This window comes from Aricia agestis, chromosome 1 (assembly GCF_905147365.1).
Source record: "Aricia agestis chromosome 1, ilAriAges1.1, whole genome shotgun sequence".
Taxonomy (NCBI): domain Eukaryota; kingdom Metazoa; phylum Arthropoda; class Insecta; order Lepidoptera; family Lycaenidae; genus Aricia; species Aricia agestis.
The window spans coordinates 13,730,907-13,750,566 of record NC_056406.1 but is presented as its reverse complement, the minus strand read 5'-3'; the positions used below and the strand labels follow the sequence as shown (position 1 = coordinate 13,750,566).

Below are 19,660 nucleotides of genomic sequence, written 5' to 3'. Positions count from 1 at the left end.
AAATGGTATAATATGGTAGTGATGATGATGATGATGAAGAATGTAATTTGCATAGTAGCATATGCTTTCTGTTCTTAAAACAACGCCGAAACTCCCAAACTTGTATCTATAAAGAATCAGGAATTCTCTCAGCACCTTCCGAACCACGGTATACCAGGTATATCTCGGTGCAAAATCTTACTTGTTGGTAGCATATGCTTAGAATACTTCTCACGAAACCGAAGTCACCATATGTTTCCCTATAACTTTTGAGGAGTTCCCTCGATTACTTATGGATCCTTCATCAGATCACCACTTTTCTGAATATAATACCAAATTGGGATGATACCCTATATACCAAAAGAAAAATTTTGAAAATCGGTTAACAAACGGCGGAGTAATCGTTGAATATAAGAAAACGAACATAACACCTCCCCCATTTTGAAAGTCGCTTAAAATTGTAGCCTATGTGTTATTTATTTAATATTTTAATCAGCACATGAATTGAATAACAAAATTTTTTTCAAATTAATCGTAGCACCATCTGTCAGAACAAACTAAAATTGAAATAGAATAATATTGAATGCGATGATAGCGCCGTCCGCCGGATCTAATGTAAAACATTCCAAAATCAACAACTCCTTATAAATAAAAAAATAATTGAAAAAACATTTTCCAGTAGACCAAACTGTAAATCTAAACCATTCTCGAATCTCCACGAACACACACAAAAAATTTCATCAAAATTGGTCCAGTCGTTTAGGAGGAGTTCAGTCACATACACACGCACACAAGAAATATATATATTAAGATAACATAAGATTCTTGGTTTAATTGGATACTTGTAAATTTGCATTAGTGGTAACGAGTTGTTTTTATTTTTTGGGGTTTTTTTCCCAACTATAAAAGTGACATTTAGCAATGAAAATCTATAATTCATAGTACTTATTTATTTTAAAATTATGTATTTACAAATAAAAAATGTTTTATGCATATTAATCGTCATCTGCTGCAAAAAGTTGGATGGTGTCGAGCAAATTACGATCCAACATATCTACTCAGTATATATATATGTACTAGCTGTTGCCCGCGACTTCGTCCGCGTGGACTTCAGTTTATAGCGCGCGATGTCAACAAAATTGGTGTCAAAAGCTTTTATAAAAAAAACCCTGGTACCCCTTATATCAAAACAGCTGTGCAGTGTGCACATAATATTTCATTTTTTTTAATTAAACTTCATAATATATTATGCCAAATTTTAAAGCTTATTTAGCCCTCCAATTACACAACTTTACCCATAAACTATTTATCATTGATAGGTTTAAGGTTACGTCACTGTATATATAATATAATATAAAGTACTGACTTATTAAATAATGTAAAAAAGAAATAACAATCGAAAAAAATCGAAACTCAAATTCACGATGATACCACCTCTTATAGAAAGATGTTGGGCAAGCGTTAGCGCGATGTAAGAGACGTAAGGCGCCATCTAGTATGAATTTTTGGAACTAACTTAATTTGAACAAATTTTCTTATTTTCACCCTCTTACAACCCTTTTTTCCAGTAAAAAAGTAGCCTATGTCCTTTCTCAGGCTTTAGACTATCTGTATACAAAATTTCATTACAATCGGTTCGGTAGTTTTGGCGTGAAAGCGAGACAGACAGACAGACAGAGATACTTTCGCATTTATAATATTAGTATAGATTATCTATGATATCTACTGCCTCTCTCTCACAGAACACTAACACTCCTACCGGAGCTCTCTCTGCTCCTGAACAGAATGATATTTAACAGCCACCCACGCGGCGAACCACAGATTATGAGTGAAAGTGGCCGCGCATAGACAACGCATCGCTGCGTTCGTTGATATTATGGCCGCGTTCACGAAAATACAATAGTAGGCAGTAGCCCAATAGGCGATAAGTAAAAAACCGTGTCGCCCAACAGGCGATAAGTCGCCATTCCAAATTTTTTGTAGCCGCGGAGGACCGCAAAATAGCCCAATTGGCTACTTGTCGCCCAATCTGGCAACCCTGCCACAGAACATAAATTACTCAGTACTCTTCTTCTTCTTTTATTATGGCGGCCTCAGTGAGTTGCCAATGTCAGAGTGATTTTGAGTTGACTTTACGGAGGTAAAATCATCTGTATCTTCATAATGGTAAAATCTAGTTTATATTCTGTAAAATCATAATATGGTAGTGAATAGTGATGTTCCTTCGATGATCCGTGATCGATCGATACCTGTCCAAATCGATAACTAAAGGAACTTCTAAGTTCTAAATTATTATGACTAGTAGTTTGATATGTTAGATTAAATAATTCTCATTTTCTTCATTAAATTCTCTTATTTCTTTACCGTATTTATTTACCTTTAAATGTTATAATAAGGTTTCCAAAAGAATAGAATTTTTATGATGGCATTCTATATGTTTTTCATTTGCGCTTTGTCCTACACAAACAAAATATAAACGTCAATTGTCAAATTAGACTTATGTCATCTATATTATGACGTTTTCTTTTCGTAGTTTTATGGTTTTATCTTGAATTTATTTATTTGCTTAGAAATATCTGTTGAAATATAATAATGGCTGCTGAAATAAAGCCTGCACCCAGGACACCTAATGACAGGTTTTCTACTACAAAGAAACCGGCGTTACTTAGTAAGTTGGAAGGATGTACCGACGATGTAAACGCTGCTGTCGTGATTCCTGGGGAGGATGGTGTTATAAGTGTTTGCGACGATAAGTATGTCAATTGAACATTTTCTTTCGTATATGTACATAATTTTACCCTCAATTCATCGATTCTAATAGTCCTATTTAATAAATATCGAAAAAAATCCTATTGACTCTTGTTTATACTTCCCTTGTTGTAGAGAGAAATTTTCAACTGACCATTTTAATTTAAATTCTTATGATAATAATAATTATTATTTATTTATTAGAACAGTAAGAGTATGGCTGAAGAGAGACTCGGGCCAGTACTGGCCCAGTATTTGCCAATATATGCCATCAGGTTGTACATCTATGTTCTACACACCTGAAACTCGCCAACTCTTCATCGGACAAGAAAACGGAACGATATCTGAATTTACACTGGCTGCTGATTGCAACAGAATAAATCCAGTAAGTTACGCATATAGGTTTTTGTAAATATTATTTATTATATTTTTAATAACGATCTAAAATGGAATTCAATAAAATTTGTTATTATTATATTAGTCAATTATTTTTGAAATATCTTCATTGCTTTTAGACAAGAGAGTACCTAGCCCACACAGCAAGGATAACTGCTGTAATGTTCTCATTGAGCTGCGAGTGGGTGTTGTCGGTCAGCAGAGACAAATTTTTTGCTTACCATTGTAGTGAAACTGGCCGCAGGATTGGTGGTTACTCATTTGAAGCTTGGTGTACAGCCCTGCAGTATCCTTTTGACAAATTATTATTTCTAGCTACAACCGTAAATAGCACTGTAAGAAATTTTTATCGTAAAATTGTAACACAAAGTGTTATTAAGAACCTAACCACTCTTAAAAATAATAATTATTAACATCAGATATACTCGTATTATGACAATTACAACATTGTAATTGAATATTTTTCCAAACAACAATTTAATCAGGTTTGACTCGCAGTCAAAATACGCTTTTGTTGGAGATTACAGCGGGCAGATAACAATGCTAAAGCTAGATAATAATGGTGCTACACTAGTCACTACATTGAAGGGACACACAGGGTGAGCAACTCTACTTTTTTACCCCATCAACTCCCTAGCGGCACCTGGGTGACGCATAACAATTCAATATCTATTGGGTCTGCGATTCCCACGATCGAGGTATTAATTTATCCCAAGATTTTTTAAATGCAACAAGATAATTAATTCCTTATTTGCAACAAAAATAAATATTAAACTTTTTCATAAGTATGTTCATTTATGGAGAATTGTATTGATTATTATGTCATTGAGGCTTTTTATTTAAAAGTGCATATGAAATTGTTTTGAAAATTACCTTTTCTTAAGAAAAGGTAATGTATGTTAACATAACCTGTAAAGTTACAAAGTAATTGACATAAATTCTAGGTCTGTTCGTGTTCTCAATTGGGCACCACTTCCCCAGTTGTTGTTTAGCGGTTCATTTGACCAAACTATTATTGTCTGGGACATTGGAGGTCAAAAGGGCACAGCATACGAACTTCAAGGTCACAGGTAACAGATAAGCATTGACTGACATTAGCATAAATTATCATACTGTACTCAACAACAATTTGTACAATTAGCTACTTTTGAACTCGTAAAACTGATTAAAACTGTATACTAATAGTGTTTTATGTGAAAAAGTATACATTTTAATTATGCTTGATTATATTTCATTATGCACCAGTGTAATATATTATTATTAATAAATATATCAACTTCATAGTTACTAAAAACATTTAAGGTCCAATGGAAGTTTGATTCAGTTTCAAGTCTGTTGTTTTTAACATTGATTTAACACTCCTGTTTAGTAAACTTTTTGCGGCTGGATAAAAACATTCAAACTGTATACAGTAATAATGGAATCATGTAACATTTTGTCCTCTTGTTGGCGCATCTGAGTAATGTATTGCAGCAACAAAACTTTGACCTTTTGCTCTTTCACTTACCTGTCTTAAGTGTTGCAGAGGCAAGGGGACGAGGCCATGGTATATGAGCATAGTTTATACGATGTTTTGTCCGCTTCTTCATCTAATGTTTTCCAGTAAAAAGCCATAGTTATAAAATATTTTATTCTCTTATCTTATGTATTGCAGTAACAAGGTGACAGGTTTGTGGTACGTGGGTGGTTGCGCGCGGCTGGTGTCCGCGGGCGAGGATGGCGCGCTGGGCGTGTGGGAGATGGGCGTGCAGCGGCGCGAGACGCCGGCGTGGCGCGAGGCCGACCTCTGCCAGCTGTGCCGCGCCCCCTTCATATGGAATGTTCGCGCTATGATGGAGAAGAAGCAGCTAGGTAACCTTGACTTAGTTTTATCTGCTCAGTAGGACAGCTGTTGATAAGAATGCAACCATTACAAAGACAATAGCAAAAGCATACAGTGACAGGCTTACATTATGTTCTATCTATATAATGGGGGACTGTCAGCTTATCTTCACTGGAACGGTTAGGCCATGGTTAAGCCCTGCCACAAATCTGCGGATAGAGCTTACTAACCACCGACATGTGGTATGGCCACTGTTAATATTGTTACGGGACACGGTATACGGACATGTGGTGCCATCTAGCGGCAAACCAGCGAAACTTATCAGGGGACACACTACACATAAATCCCCTACTCGAAACTAGATGGCGCTAGGTGGTACATGGTCGAGCCTCCTAGAAAGTTCCCATACTTGTTTACTTGTTTAGGTGAATCGGGAACTTTCTGGAATTCGTCTCGCAATGTAAAAAGCCGCAGGTAGACGGCCCGGCAATTCAGTTCGATCTGAGCGATCTTCGAGGCGACAACAAGTGATCAATAGTGAGTGAACCAGTGAAACCTGCGACTTGGCTACGACCTAGGACAGTGATAGTGATTTAGTGATTGGACCTAGTGATTAGTGTTTAGGCTTAGTGCTAAGTGTTGTGACCTAGTGTTAGTGCAGTGTTAATAAAGTCTTCAAGAGAGTCACCAGGTCTTTCTCTCCAAATCCTCGAACCCTAGCACGTAACAATATGTAAAACTAGAGTTTCTTTGTTACATTGTGTAAAGTTAAGCACCCCTATACTAAAAAACCCCTGTACATTACAGCCAGTGGCGGGGCAAGACCAAAATTTGATGTGAGCAATAAATGTTTTGCGAGGCCCCCTGAATGATGACGAAAGAGAGAGCTTTGTTGTGTTTTTGTATATTTTTTTTATAAAAATTTGAAACTCGTAAATCCTTTAAAAAATCCTCGTAATCCAAAGGGTGCGAGGCCCCTTTTTTTTTTCGCACGTCGCCCACGCCTTACGGTACGCCGTCTCTGATTTGTTGTCTAACTAATACTTCTCTGCAGGTCTACGTCAGCACCACTGCCGCTGGTGCGGCGCGGCGGTGTGCGGGGCGTGCTCGCCGCACCGCCTGCCGCTGCCAATCATGGGCTTTGAGTTCCCTCAGCGCGTCTGCACCACATGCTACGACACGCTGCGACACGAACCGTAAGTTTTTACAACTTACTTAAGCGCTCTGTAAACGATCAAATTGTTTGTCAAGTTTTATGTGTTTGTTAAACAATTTGATAGTGTACAGCTTTGTTTGAAGAGTTTGTCAAACAATCTACGATGAAAACGTGAATTTCATCAAACAAGTCTGTCAAACAGAGATCGTTTACAGGGCGCTTCAGGTATTAATAGTTATTGAATGACGACTTTGACAGAAAATGTTTGGAGCCTATGTCAAAAGCTTTATTAAATTTAAGTTAAGTCTATGCGTTTGGTCGTTCCACAGTGTTTTAGAAACCCCCAAAATCGGACATGATTGCAATAAGTCGATGGCATCTTATATTTCAAATGCAAGAGTAGCACTCTACTTGTGAGCATTTTACTTAGTTTTTGTGAAAATTACTTTTTAAATTGCTAATTTTTTAACTCCCTAAAAACTAATTTATTTTATTTAAATTAATTACGAGGGTTTGCTATCTAGCTTATTAGATTAATCATTAAGAGACACAAATTTTTTACTTTATTTCATTCCTACAACTCAAGTAGTTCCTGAGATTTTAATTTTTTTCAATTAGACTAAAGTTATTTTTTTCTTCTTTCCTATAATATGTTTTCCGCAGATGTTTTCCGTACTGAAAAATACTTTGGCATAGTCTTTACCGTACAATATTTTTGTTTATTGCGAATTTTGTCTATTACCAGATATTTACAAATTTCCTATTTTTTATTCACGCCTTTAAAATTTTAAGACCAAAATTTCATCGAAGTATTAAAAAAATAATCACGTTGAAGGGTTGTGTGAATCACAATTTATGCAGAAGCTTTAAACTTTGTTTTTGACAGTTATGGTTTATGAACTTTTTAGTGGAAGTTAAGTAAAGTATCTCTGAACCTTTATTTTAGAATAATAATAATAATAGCTCCCACACTGGTTTCGGTGACGGTGGCCGGTTTCATTGAAACCAGGCCAGCTACGCAGGAGTCATTTTATAGTGACCAAGTGTGTGCGCAGTACACAAGAGCACTCTCTATTCCTTTACTCATAACCCAGTGAGAGACGACCGACACGACTGGCGCGAGATCAGGCGTAGGACCGACTTTTTACATGCCCATCCGACGCATGGATCATCTTACTTGTCAGACACAGGGGCGGATCTTGAATTTGTGGGGCCCTGGACTAATATTGCTTAGGGGTCCTACCTAATTACTCAACTAATTGCCATTTTGACAATAAACTGTTTTCTGTAGTGATGTAGGTATATTATGTTAAGTACCGGAAAAAAAAATTTAATTTATTTATATGGGCTACTAGACGTTCCGCGCGGCTTCGCCCGCGTAATTTAGGAATGTCACGGAAACCGTACATTTTTCCGCAGAAAAAGAAATCTATGTCCTTTCACGTGGTCTATTTTTCATGTGTGCCAAATAACATAAAAATTGCTGTAGTACGTTTAAATAAGGTCTTTCAAATAATTTCCCACGTTTTTTCCACACTTTCCTCTATTTCTTCGCTCCTATTAGTCTTAGCGTGATAAAATATAGCCTATAGCCTTTCTCGATAAGTAGGCTATCTAACACTGAAAGAATTTTTCAAATCGGACTAGTAGTTCCTGAGGTTAGCGCGTTCAAATAAGTCATTTCAAATAATTTGTCCCGTTTTTTTCTACACTTTTCTCTATTTCTTCGCTCCTATTAGTCCTAGCGTGATAAATTATAGCCTATAGCCTTCCTCGATAAATGGGCTATCTAACATTGAAATAATTTTTCAAATCGGACCAGTAGTTCCTGAGATTAGCGCGTTCAAACTAACAAACAAACTGCAAATTCTTTTATTTGGCCATGCACTGTAGGTCCTTTGTTAAATCAAAATTTATCGAAAGAACTGATAATTAATGATGACATTGTATTTGTTTTCTATATACGACATCCGGGAGAAAGAACGCTCTGCTCCCCGTGTATTATATTTCTCTATGGCTCTGCTTCACAGCTAGTGATCGGATCGTTAAAAAATCTTTAAGATGGTATAGTAGTTTGGGAAAACATCAACAAGTTTCTTTTCATAAATTAGCCAAAAAATTTCACTGCAAGAGGTGTAAGACTCTGTCTTAGACTGCAGTAAGTAAGATTTTAACTGAATGCACTCATTCATTAACTGTTCGTCTACGGCATTTTGATAATGCGCCAACCTTATGATCGGTTTTTTTTATTCTAGATAATTTTTATTATTGACAATATCGTCTATACTCAGCGGGATACTACCACTTACAATGAGAGTAAAGGAAGTAGCTGAAATATACAAAATAAAACATGGAATATCCACAGATTTATTCCCAGGGGAAGAAGTAGAACAACTGACTCACTTTTTCGATCTTCCGCACCCAGCTGTAAGAGAAGAAATTAATTTTGGTTTAATAACAAACTCAGAGGACCTTGAAACTATACAAAATAATTGTCCTTGTGTGTACACAGACGGTAGTAAAATAGAGGGAAGAGTGGGAGCAGCATTATCTTGGTGGGAAAGCGGTGAGGAGAAAGAAAGTCTGACGATAAAATTAAGCGACAAATGTTCTGTGTTCCAAGCGGAACTTTATGCTGTATGGAAGGCCCTGCAAGCTCTAAAAGAAAAGCCACAAGTGACTCATATAAACATTCTATCAGACTCAAAATCTGCTCTCGAAGCCATCAGAGATCCAGAAAATTTGCATCCAGTAGCATTTAACGTAAGAAAAACCCTAAAAGACGTACAAACACAAGGAAAAAATGCTGAATTTTACTGGATAAAGGCTCACATAGGTCTCGAAGGCAATAAAAGAGCTGACTATCTTGCAAAATCCGCGACGAACAAAGAAACATTACCAGGATACTGCGCAATTCCCGTTAAATCGGCCAAATATTTAATCAGACAAAACACACTTAAAGAGTGGCAATTAGAATATACCCAAAGCTCGACTGGCGCCATAACCAAAATTTTCTTTCCTGATATACACGAGGCTTATAAAACCTTAAGAAATATAAAATTAGACAATACATTCAGCCAAATTATGACCGGACACGGAGGCCTCGCCCACTACCTACATAGATTCAAAATCAGAAACAGTCCCAGCTGCAGATGTGATCCTGACGCAGAAGAAACCATCATGCATGTTTTGAATGATTGCCCGCTTTATGCCAAAGAAAAGGTGGACCTAGAGATACTGTGTGGACTGGCAGTAAAAGAAACAAATCTAAGACAGCTTATAAACTCAGGAAAAACGAGAAACGATTTCTTAAATTACGCTAGAAACATAATTAAAACTGTTTAACGCTTCTGTACTGAAAATCGTTTATTCATTAACCAAGATTAGCACATTTACGTTAACAATTAAAAATAAGCAATCACAAGAGGCCAGCGGGAACATAAACATCGCTGGTATAACCGTTTGAGTGAGGCGCGGAGGATCGCGTGTTCGGAGAGGCGCGAATTTCACAGCGCGCCGCTTGATTGTCAAAATCGCACTGACTGGCCAGCGGACCCCGCGCGGGCGCCGGAGCGGTCCGCGGCGTTCGAGGCGCGGGAGGGGAGGTGTTATAGGGATGGATCCTGGTGATGCAATAGGGATGTACCCGATTTTTAAAACCCCGCGTTATATCCTCCCCCTCTAGCCTAACTAGGCGCCTCGCCGTTGGGCTAGTTATCTAAGTATCTACGTGGCCTTCCACGTTTACGTTTCTCCCGGACGGGAGGTTCTACCTGGCCTGAGAAGGGCGTGAGATGCGAAACGTGATATTTACCCACGTCCCCCCCGGTCTGAACGTTCTTCAACATATAAGTTGTTGGGCTGGTAATACTACCGATTTGATATGGGCCGTCACGGCGTGGTATGAACTTTGCGGATTGTCCGCGCCCTGCATCGTTTGGCCCCTGAGTCTTCAGAAGGACAAGATCCCCTACCTGATAGTCTGGAGGCGTCCTGCGCTTCTTGTCAGCATTATCCTTCTGGACGGCCTGAGCCCTCTCGTGAGTGTCTCTGGCGTCATCCAGGGTCGCGGCCATTTTCTTTAAGTAGGGAGTGATACCTGGGACGAAGTTATCCACCTCCAAGATAGCCCTCATGTCCGTGGCGGAGTCATAAGGAGCTCGCAGCTCTCTTCCAAAAGTTAATTGCGCCGGCGAGTACCCTGTACTGCTGGTAACGGCGGAATTCATCGCGAACCTTACCGCAGCGAGGTGTAAATCCCAGGTGTCATGATCCTGGCCCACAAGAATAGCAATTTGAGCCTTGAGGTCCCTGTTCTTGCGCTCGATCGGGTTGGCCTCCGGATGGTAGAATGGCGTGAGCGACTGGCTGATCCCTAAAACATGACATACCTGCTGCATGACCTCGCTCACAAATTGCACGCCGTTGTCACTGATGAGGCGGCGTGGCACCCCATACCTGAGGAAAACCTCGTTGGCTAACGTCTGCGCACACTCGACGCTGGTGGCATTCTCGAGTGGAAACAATTCCACCCAGCGCGAGCAGACGTCCTCCACGATCAGGATCCACCTGTTTCTTCTTGGGGTCTCAACCAATGGGCCGAATAGGTCCACCGAGACAACTTCGAATCTTCTCGATACGGCAGGGGTTTGCAGCAGCCCCGCTGGTTTCCGATTGTCGGCCTTATACCTCTGGCAGGGCACACATTCTTTAATATAATTAGTCACGAACGTGCGCATGCCAGGCCAATAGTAGCGAGACCGAACGCGGCTCAAGGTGCGTTCCACTCCGAAGTGACCTGCTGTAGGTGCATCATGGAGGTCAGCCATCACTTGCCTGCGTTCGTGCTCGGGCACAACCAAACATGCGTCTTCTCCGTCGTCGGACTCCAAACTGTACCTATAAAGGATTCCGTCGGAAAGTGTATATCCGCGGTCGGACCATGGTCTCCCCCTAGAGGGTTCGTCGGACTCCAAGTCCTCAATAATCTTGCGAACCTCTGGGTCCATCAGTTGATTGTCACGGACGTCACCACTGCTCCGTTTCGGCAGATCAACAACGGTGAGACATATGTCGCATACCTGGTCCTGCGAACAAACGGGCCGCGAAAGCGTGTCTGCGACCACATTTGAACGTCCGGGTGTGTATTCAATACTTAGGTCGAACTCTTGCAGAGTTAGGGCCCACCTGGCCAGTCGGCCGCTAGGTGACCTCTGACTCATCAGCCAACGCAAGGGCTGATGATCCGTTCTAACAATAACCTTCGCGGTTTCCACATAACCGCGGAACTTACACAAAGCCCACACGACAGCGAGAGCCTCCCGCTCAGTCGTCGAGTAATTCCTCTCGGCACTGGTGAGAAGTCGGCTTGCGTACTCGATCGGCCTCTCATCGGAGCCCTCCCCCTGCATGAGAACGGCCCCGAGGCGATATCCACTACTGTCAGTGCAGAGAATGAATGGCCTTGCCTCATCTGCCTGACGCAATATGGGAGCGGATACGAGGAGAGATTTAATGCGCTCGAACGCCTCCTGTTGCTCGGCGTCCCATCGCCAAACGTTCGTCTTCTTCAGGAGGTTAGTGAGGGGTCGTGCAATCTCTGCGTAATTCGGTATAAAACGTCGGAACCAACTCGACGTTTGCAGAAAACACTTGAGGTGTTTCACATTTGTGGGCACTAGCATGTTATCTACCGCCGCGGTTTTGTCCGGATCCACCTGGATTCCGCCTGGTGCGATAACATGGCCCAGGAACTTGACCGACTCTCGGGCGAAATGACTCTTGTCTCTATTGACTCGTAGCTTAAATAAGGCCAGCCGGTCGAAGACGGCCTTCAGGTCCGCCAGGTGCCTCTCGAAGGGACCTGGTGACAGGAGGACCAGGTCATCCAAGTAGGACAGCAGTTCTACTCCCTTCAGGTTTGAACGGAACCTGTCCATCAACCTTTGAAAAGTGGCCCCGGAATTCCGTAGGCCCATCGGCATCCGTTTGAATCTGAAGGTTCCGAGCGGTGTTGTGAACGCCGACTTGTCCTGATCCTCAGGGCAAAGGCTGACCTGATGGTACCCTGACCTCAGGTCAAGGGTTGTCATGTATTCACTGGATTTGGCCGCGTGCAGGATGTCCTCAATGCGCGGGAGTGGATAACGGTCTGGCTCGGTTACCGCGTTGAGCCTCCGGTAATCCACACACATCCTCAAGCTTCCATCTTTCTTGGCCACGAGGACGACATTCGAGGCCCAAGGAGACTCGCATTCCTCGATTACGTCGTCACGTAACAACTTGTCTAGTTCCCTCTGCAACGCCTCCTTCCGTTTCTGGGACATCCTGTACGGCGGGTTAGCAATGGGCTCCTGGTCTGGACTCACCTTTATACGGTGGGTGGCGAACTCCGTGGCAGGACCGTGGCGCGCAAATTGGGCCGTTCTGTCACTGATGAATTCGTTGAGAGTGCGCCTTTCCTCCACTGACAACTTCGTTCCTTCATCTTCGCGCAACGAGAGCTGCGCGGTGTCGGCGCGCAACAGCTCCGTGTCAGCTGGGCTAAGGGAGTAGGTATACACAAAGTCATACAAAAGTTCGGGATCATCCGCGAACATCCACTTACCTCGAGCAACATCCAGTACCATACCGGCCCGGGATAAGAACTCGACACCCAATAGTGTTCTAGTCTCGTCCCCGGGCAGTACCAGGAACTCACTCGTTACCTCATGACCTTCAATCGTGACTGTGACCTCAGCTGACAACAAGTCCCGCAACATCTGAGACCCGTCAGCCAAACGTACAGCGCGGCGGGATTCGATAAATTGTACTCCCGCGTCGACTAAAATTCGGTGCAACATAGGACTCGCGATGCAGTGTGTAGCACCCGTGTCGACTATTGCCACACCGTTACGACCCATAACACGAATATTCACCATAGGGTGCGATGAATTTTCGCACGCGACTGTACTACCTAAGTGTACATGTGTGTCACTACCTTTATCGGAACAATAACAAAAATCGCGACTCGACGTAACATCCCTATTCGAGTCGGTATAATTAAATGTCGCACTATTGAGCCCCGTCCCCTCTTTTTTCGCCGGCATCGAAGTCGACGTTCCCGGGTTACAAACATCACATTTCGCCCTCACGACACCAGTCTTACCGCAACCATAACATCGGACAACTTTAGGTGAACTATAACTGGGGTCGTTACCCTTATTACCTATTTGGGAAGTTTTCTCGCGATTACGACACTCATCACTAATATGACCGAAAGCTCTACAATAGCTGCAACGCGGCCTGTTTTTATTACGCGTAGCGACAATACTCGTGCAAGGCGAATTGGATCGCGCGGGGTGCTGGCCAGTAGAAGTAGGTATAGTTTACGACTTACGTGTTTTAATAATATCGGGACTTACTTGATATTCCTTCATGTTATCCTCCGCGATCCTCGTGTTACACAGTAACTCATCTAAACTACTTACAGACTCGCGGGGCACTCTTTTCTTAAGTCTATTACATAACAAACCGTAACACATATCTACTTGCATAACTTCGTCTACTTTATAGGGCAACTTAGCGAATAGAGCGCGCACTTTACACAACATAACTTCGGCGCGTTCGTTATCTTGTTGTTCGGACGCGAAAATCTGTCTAAATATTTTGTACGCCGGTTGAGCGACGCCGTAGATTGCGCGGAGTCGTGCGAGCGCGTCGTGCCACGTCGCGACCGACGACTTGACGCCTCTCCACCATATCGCTGCGTCGCCTTCCAGGAGCATTGGTAATCCACGGAGAGCATGCTCGTCGCTGACGGCTGCGCAGTCCTTGAATATCTCGACGGCGTCGAGGAATGCCTCCAATACTTCGCCGTCATGGGATGACCCGTCGAATCTGGCGGTGCACTTCGTGAAGTTGCCGCCGGGCGCACACGCTGATGACGTCGACGCCACCGGGGTAGAAGCCCTGAAGTCTCCGGCGGATGTCATCAGTGAGCTGATAAGGGTTCTGTTCGCTTCAGCTTGAGCGCGTGTGATGCTATCTACCAGCGTAGATAGAAATTGCTCGGGGAGTTGGTATGCTGGTGCCTGCGGTTGTCTCGTTCCTTCCACAGGTTGCTCAGCGCGACCGAACTCGCCGGTAGTGTCTTCGTCGCCGGTCTCGGTTGGCGTGCCGTCGCCATCTTGTTGACGATGCCGGAGCGCGTCCTGCCGTGTTCTCGTCATCGTACGCGAACCAAACGCGAACGGATAATCACGTAGGAGGTCCGTGCTTCTGCCACACAAGCGGGTTAGGTATTTACCTACACGATTTTACGTAATTATGTACGTAAAAATGTCCGAGCCGCGGGATTCGAGCCACTAGTATGGGCGCCAGTTTAACGCTTCTGTACTGAAAATCGTTTATTCATTAACCAAGATTAGCACATTTACGTTAACAATTAAAAATAAGCAATCACAAGAGGCCAGCGGGAACATAAACATCGCTGGTATAACCGTTTGAGTGAGGCGCGGAGGATCGCGTGTTCGGAGAGGCGCGAATTTCACAGCGCGCCGCTTGATTGTCAAAATCGCACTGACTGGCCAGCGGACCCCGCGCGGGCGCCGGAGCGGTCCGCGGCGTTCGAGGCGCGGGAGGGGAGGTGTTATAGGGATGGATCCTGGTGATGCAATAGGGATGTACCCGATTTTTAAAACCCCGCGTTATAACTGTAAATAACTATAATAGGTGAATGGATGGTTGATTGGCAGGCATATTCAGTCAGTCCTTGTCTTAATAAAATATGTATAGTAATGTGTTACTTAGTAATTGTACAATTTGTATTATATAAAGAAATTACAGTAAAAGTAAAAGCAGCAATATTATAACTATGTAGAGTATGTCTTGCGTTAAGGCGTGCCTGGATGAGTTCAAATATTGTTAAATTATAGTGTTAGTTATTAGTTTCTATATTAGTTATAAGTAATAGTGTAGTGTAGTATTACCTAGTATTAGTTTGTAATAATATAATTTAGGATAGTATTTTTTTTAATTATTTAAATATTGTATTCATACAAATGTAGAGATGCAAAGTTGTTGCAATATAAAATAGCAACAGTTGTTAAGAATAAAAAAATAAAAAAAAATAAAAAAAAAATATCGTCTATAATTAGTTTCAGTTCGGTTGAGGGCCCTCTGTATTCGCGGGGCCCTGGGCTGCAGCCCAAAAAGCCATATAGTAGATCCGCCCCTGGTCAGACAATCAGGTGATCAGCCTGCATCGTCCTAACCAAACTTGGAAATAACATGTTACCAACGCGGGAAGCGAACCCACGACCTCCGAGTCAAGAGCCGCGTTCTATACCACTAGTGGTCTAGACCACGGAGGCGTTACTTATTTTAGAATAGGGTACTAGTGTTCTACTAGGATTTGCATAAATAGCAGGCTATAAAAATATAATATACCTAGTCGAAATAAATGTCGCATGTAACCTTTTGAAGTTTACTGTCCAATTAGCGTCATCACATACTTGGTGTGACAGTAATGATGACTCACTGTAAAGGCTAGTTTTTTATTAGCATTAGGCCAGTATTTAAGCCAAGTAGCGAGATTTTAGTAGCTGAAATTCTCGCTTTTGTCCGAAAATCGTTCGCACTTCGTTCGAGTACAGTTCACAAGTGTGTGGTGTTTTGCAAGATGAACATCTTACAGCGCAATAAAGTAAATAATCTGATTAAGTTAATCTTGACGGCGACTTTAGAAGAGGTAGATGAGGAAAGTGTGATCAATAAAAATAAGCTATGAATACGAAAATGGATCGATAAAAGCGACAAAAATGAGAGCTACTAATTGTCTTCTGAAGGAATTAGCATTGGAAGATTCCAAAAAATACTTCGAAAGTTTCAGAATGTACGAAAGTTGGATAATTTTTGCGGTAACTAATGAAATCGACTAATTCGACAGGGTCGGACTTGCTTAGCCGGTGCGCCAGTAGCGCGGACGCGTGGTGGGAGGTGGTACTCGCCCGCAAAAAATAGAATAAAATGGATTGGATCGAGTAAATTACTTACTAATCTACTTGACTAAAATGCTAAAAAAATAGTGTTCAGACACGTTTAGCTTCTAAAATACTCGGTACTAGACTAAAATACTGGCCTAATGTGAACTAGCCTTAACTGCGCTCCTTGTAACCAACTTGTAACGATTCATGGAATGATCAAATGATATTAGATCCTGTATTACTTACGAAACTGTTTTCTATTCGGCATGCCTACAGCCTAATATCAAGTGCTGATATAATAATAACAACAATAAGTAAGTCATTGACTTATCGTGTAATAAAATAAAATTTAAATTGCTAAATTTATTATCTTTGAAAATCATTTTTTTTGAGTTTGTTAAATTACTCATTTATTCATAGAGAGTCTACGAATAATAAAAAGTACGGAAGAGTAACTTTGTCAAAAAATTTGTCCACAAGTCTACAAAATGTGACCCGAATGCATGCATACTTTATGTATGTATTCGGTACACAATTTTGTGTAAATATTGAAGTGACAATTAATGTCAACGGCTTTATTTCGTAAATTTGAGTGTTAGTGTTTCGTTGCTATTGTTATTGATTTTAGTGTGCGAAAAGGAACCAAATTCAAAACGGTTGAAGTATGGGAGTTACGTTTACTTAGTTTTTATTATTGGTAGTAGAGAGCATAACTCGTTAAATTCGTCGCGTACGGCACGGTAAGGCTTAACAGTGTTGGGTACATCATACAGCAATGTAGTCGATTATTTCGATTCTAAGGTTGCATAGGAACTACAAGGAACCCTTATATATTTTTTTAAGTTTCCGGGTTTCAAATGCCCATAGATTTTGAAAGTGTCTTTCTGAGCTCACTAATAACCGTGCCAATAACCATTTGCCAAGATCTGATTGGATACCCCGACGTCAGTAGCTCTACCATGAGTTTAAAGCTATAGTATTTATCGATACTCGATACCGACTACCGTAAATTTTTAGTATAGCAAATTTTACAGCTCCTCTAGCGGTTACTTGCGGAACTAAAATCGCCATACTAAATGTTTACGTAGTCGGTATCGAGTATCGACAAATACTATAGGTCTTACTACAAAAGATTTAAACACCCGTTGAACAGTTGATTAGAGAAAAAATTTGTACAAAATGGTCTCAAAACAACTGTTCAACAGATGTTTAATCTTTTGTGGTAAGACCGTTAAGCGTTCATGGTAGAGCTACAGATCGTAAGTTCCGGCACACTGGGAACACCCCTTATGTTTCAGGCGGGAGTCTCTGGCGTCGTTCCACGATATGAAGCACGCTGTGGCGTCGCTGTACGTGGACGAGGCGACCGGCCGCATGTGCACCGCCGGCAAGGACAGGGTTATAAAGGTACAACTTTTGTTAATAGCTATTGACACTATTAGTTTTTTTTTACAAATGACAGGCGATGAAAAGCGATGCTTGCTGAAAACAAGATTTCTTCTGTCTTATAAACAACGTTTTATGTTATGTTGTTTGACATTGAACTTCGCCACAGTCTCTGTAATCCGATCGTATACTCTCTTCTTCTATAATAGGGATGTTTCCAAGGTCAAATATTTGCAGATTTATTTAATAAAATAAGGATACAACGGTGAAATAGAAATATTTCCAAAATTTCAGCTTGATAACTTTTGTATTTTTTTTTGTTACGAGCCTTCAAATATGGATAGGCAAGTCGAATTTAAAAAAATAAAATTTCTTAATATTGATATACCATTCGATAAGTTACGCAATTTATAACAACTTCTGTAATATCTATGGACGCTTCACACCACGTCAGTCTGGCCCCGTGCTAAGTACCTAAAGGACTTGTGTTACAGGTACCAGACAACGGAAATATATTTAATACTTTTATACTATACATATATTTAAGATTTTTATTATATCATACACATATTTAATACACATCCAGACCCGGGAACATTGAAAACTTTTTGTTCCGTCGGCGGGATTCGAACCCGCGACCCCCGGCTTGAGCTACCAACGCGCTCACCACTGAGCCACAGAGGTCGTCGAAATGTAATGAAACCACTTCCATAAGCACAATGTTTAACATAGCTATCCAACAAAGTTAGTCCTCCCGCAATGCATACCAACTGGCGAAGCTTAAGGTGACGCGCCGCGTTAAAGTAAAAAACTTGTTGGATACGTTTTAGATTGCTTGTTTTCTATGAGAGGCATTGTGCGTTATAAAAGTTGACCAATCGTGTTATGCTATGGATAATTTAAAGACAAAGACATGATAAATACTGACAATGAACTTTAATTTCTTAGCTTTAGTCATTGCTGAGAAAAATCGATACCGCTACAGCCAAATTATCAAGGCCTTAACGTCGTAGCTCATTGTCATTTTGTATGGAGCATTTTAGGAAGGTATTTTTTAGCAAAGTCATGACTTTCACCGATTTTTATATTTTTGAGATGGCCTTTCATTACCAATATGAAAAAAAAAATTGAAAACAAGCCTATCCCTGCCGGCCTAAATTATGTATCTTCTAGGAAATTCACTGAAAGTATTTCCAGCCGAAAGTGCAAGTCCTTTTTTTATGTATTTTTTCTTATCTATAACTAATTCAATATTATTATTTCTTTCAGGTCTGGGATATCAGCATGCTCCTAGCGCCCTCTCCGAAGCCGGGCACCAGCGAACAATAACCGTCGGAAAATTTTCTCTATTATGATAACAATAAGATCAAGATCAGGTTGTAAGCGCTTTTCGTACTGATGTACGCCGTTTATTGTAATATAAACCAAACGAAATCTATCGTTATGATTTTCGTTTAACATTGTTGTTTCTTAATGTGTAGAGTATAATTTTTGTGTGGGCCAGTTCTGATGTAGCGTCTAAATTGTTGAAGGTCGGCCGACTCATCTCTTTTGGACTATTTAGGAAGTGTTCGGAAGAGTTGTTCTAGAGGTTAGTCATTGTCGCTGGTCGTGTAATGTAAATCGTTATATTTCCATATTGGTATTCAGCTATGTAACACAAGACTGAATCTTGATAATACTTATAGAGAGATCAATTTTCTCGTCACATTTTAATGGCTAGCAGTATTTTCGAATGTGAATTACGTATTCAATATTGATGTTGTGTGAAAAATATTAAACAATACAATTAGCATTTTGTCACGAAAATATAGATGGCGTTAGTTTCGTTCCCTTGACTCTGTAAATGTGATCTTAAATTTTGATCTAGTGTTATTACTTTTTGAATATGTATACAATAGTAAAGGAATATAGTTAGCATTTCAGTATATTACAACGAAATAAAATCATTTTAAAGTGATCTAAGGGGCATAAACAACCGTTTGATTATATTATTGTATTTGGTGTCCAAATGTGTTTATAAAATTATTTGTTAATCTTATTGTTATTAATGTTACTAATTAGTAATTGGTATTAACATAATGATATATTTTGAAAAAGACAACTTAATATTATGATATGTATTTAAAATAAATTATATAGAATTACAATAGTTTTCGGATTGGTGTATAGTAGTCCATGTTTAATAATTATCACTTTTTATTTAAA

The 19,660-nt window shown here is 40.7% G+C and overlaps 1 protein-coding gene across 1 annotated transcript; it reads left to right on the top strand.

The window, feature by feature from the left end:
• The first annotated feature begins 2,493 nt into the window (after nt 1–2,493).
• LOC121726295 (WD repeat and FYVE domain-containing protein 2) lies at nt 2,494–19,462 on the top strand. The gene is made up of 9 exons (XM_042113589.1): nt 2,494–2,732; nt 2,932–3,112; nt 3,243–3,409; nt 3,609–3,722; nt 4,068–4,193; nt 4,778–4,974; nt 6,000–6,141; nt 17,365–17,473; nt 18,722–19,462. The coding sequence occupies exons 1-9, from the start codon at nt 2,572–2,574 to the stop codon at nt 18,779–18,781; spliced, it is 1,257 nt and encodes a 418-aa protein (XP_041969523.1). The 5' UTR covers nt 2,494–2,571; the 3' UTR covers nt 18,782–19,462.
• Nucleotides 19,463–19,660: the final 198 nt, after the last annotated feature.

Bases quoted from the DNA above. Each gene is read 5' to 3' on its own strand.
- LOC121726295 (XM_042113589.1), top strand. From the start codon at position 2,572: ATGGCTGCTGAAATAAAGCCTGCACCCAGGACACCTAATGACAGGTTT. The intron at 3,410-3,608 runs GTATCCTTTTGA...CAATTTAATCAG, and splicing joins GCTTGGTGTACAGCCCTGCA to GTTTGACTCGCAGTCAAAAT. The intron at 4,975-5,999 runs GTAACCTTGACT...ACTTCTCTGCAG, and splicing joins GATGGAGAAGAAGCAGCTAG to GTCTACGTCAGCACCACTGC.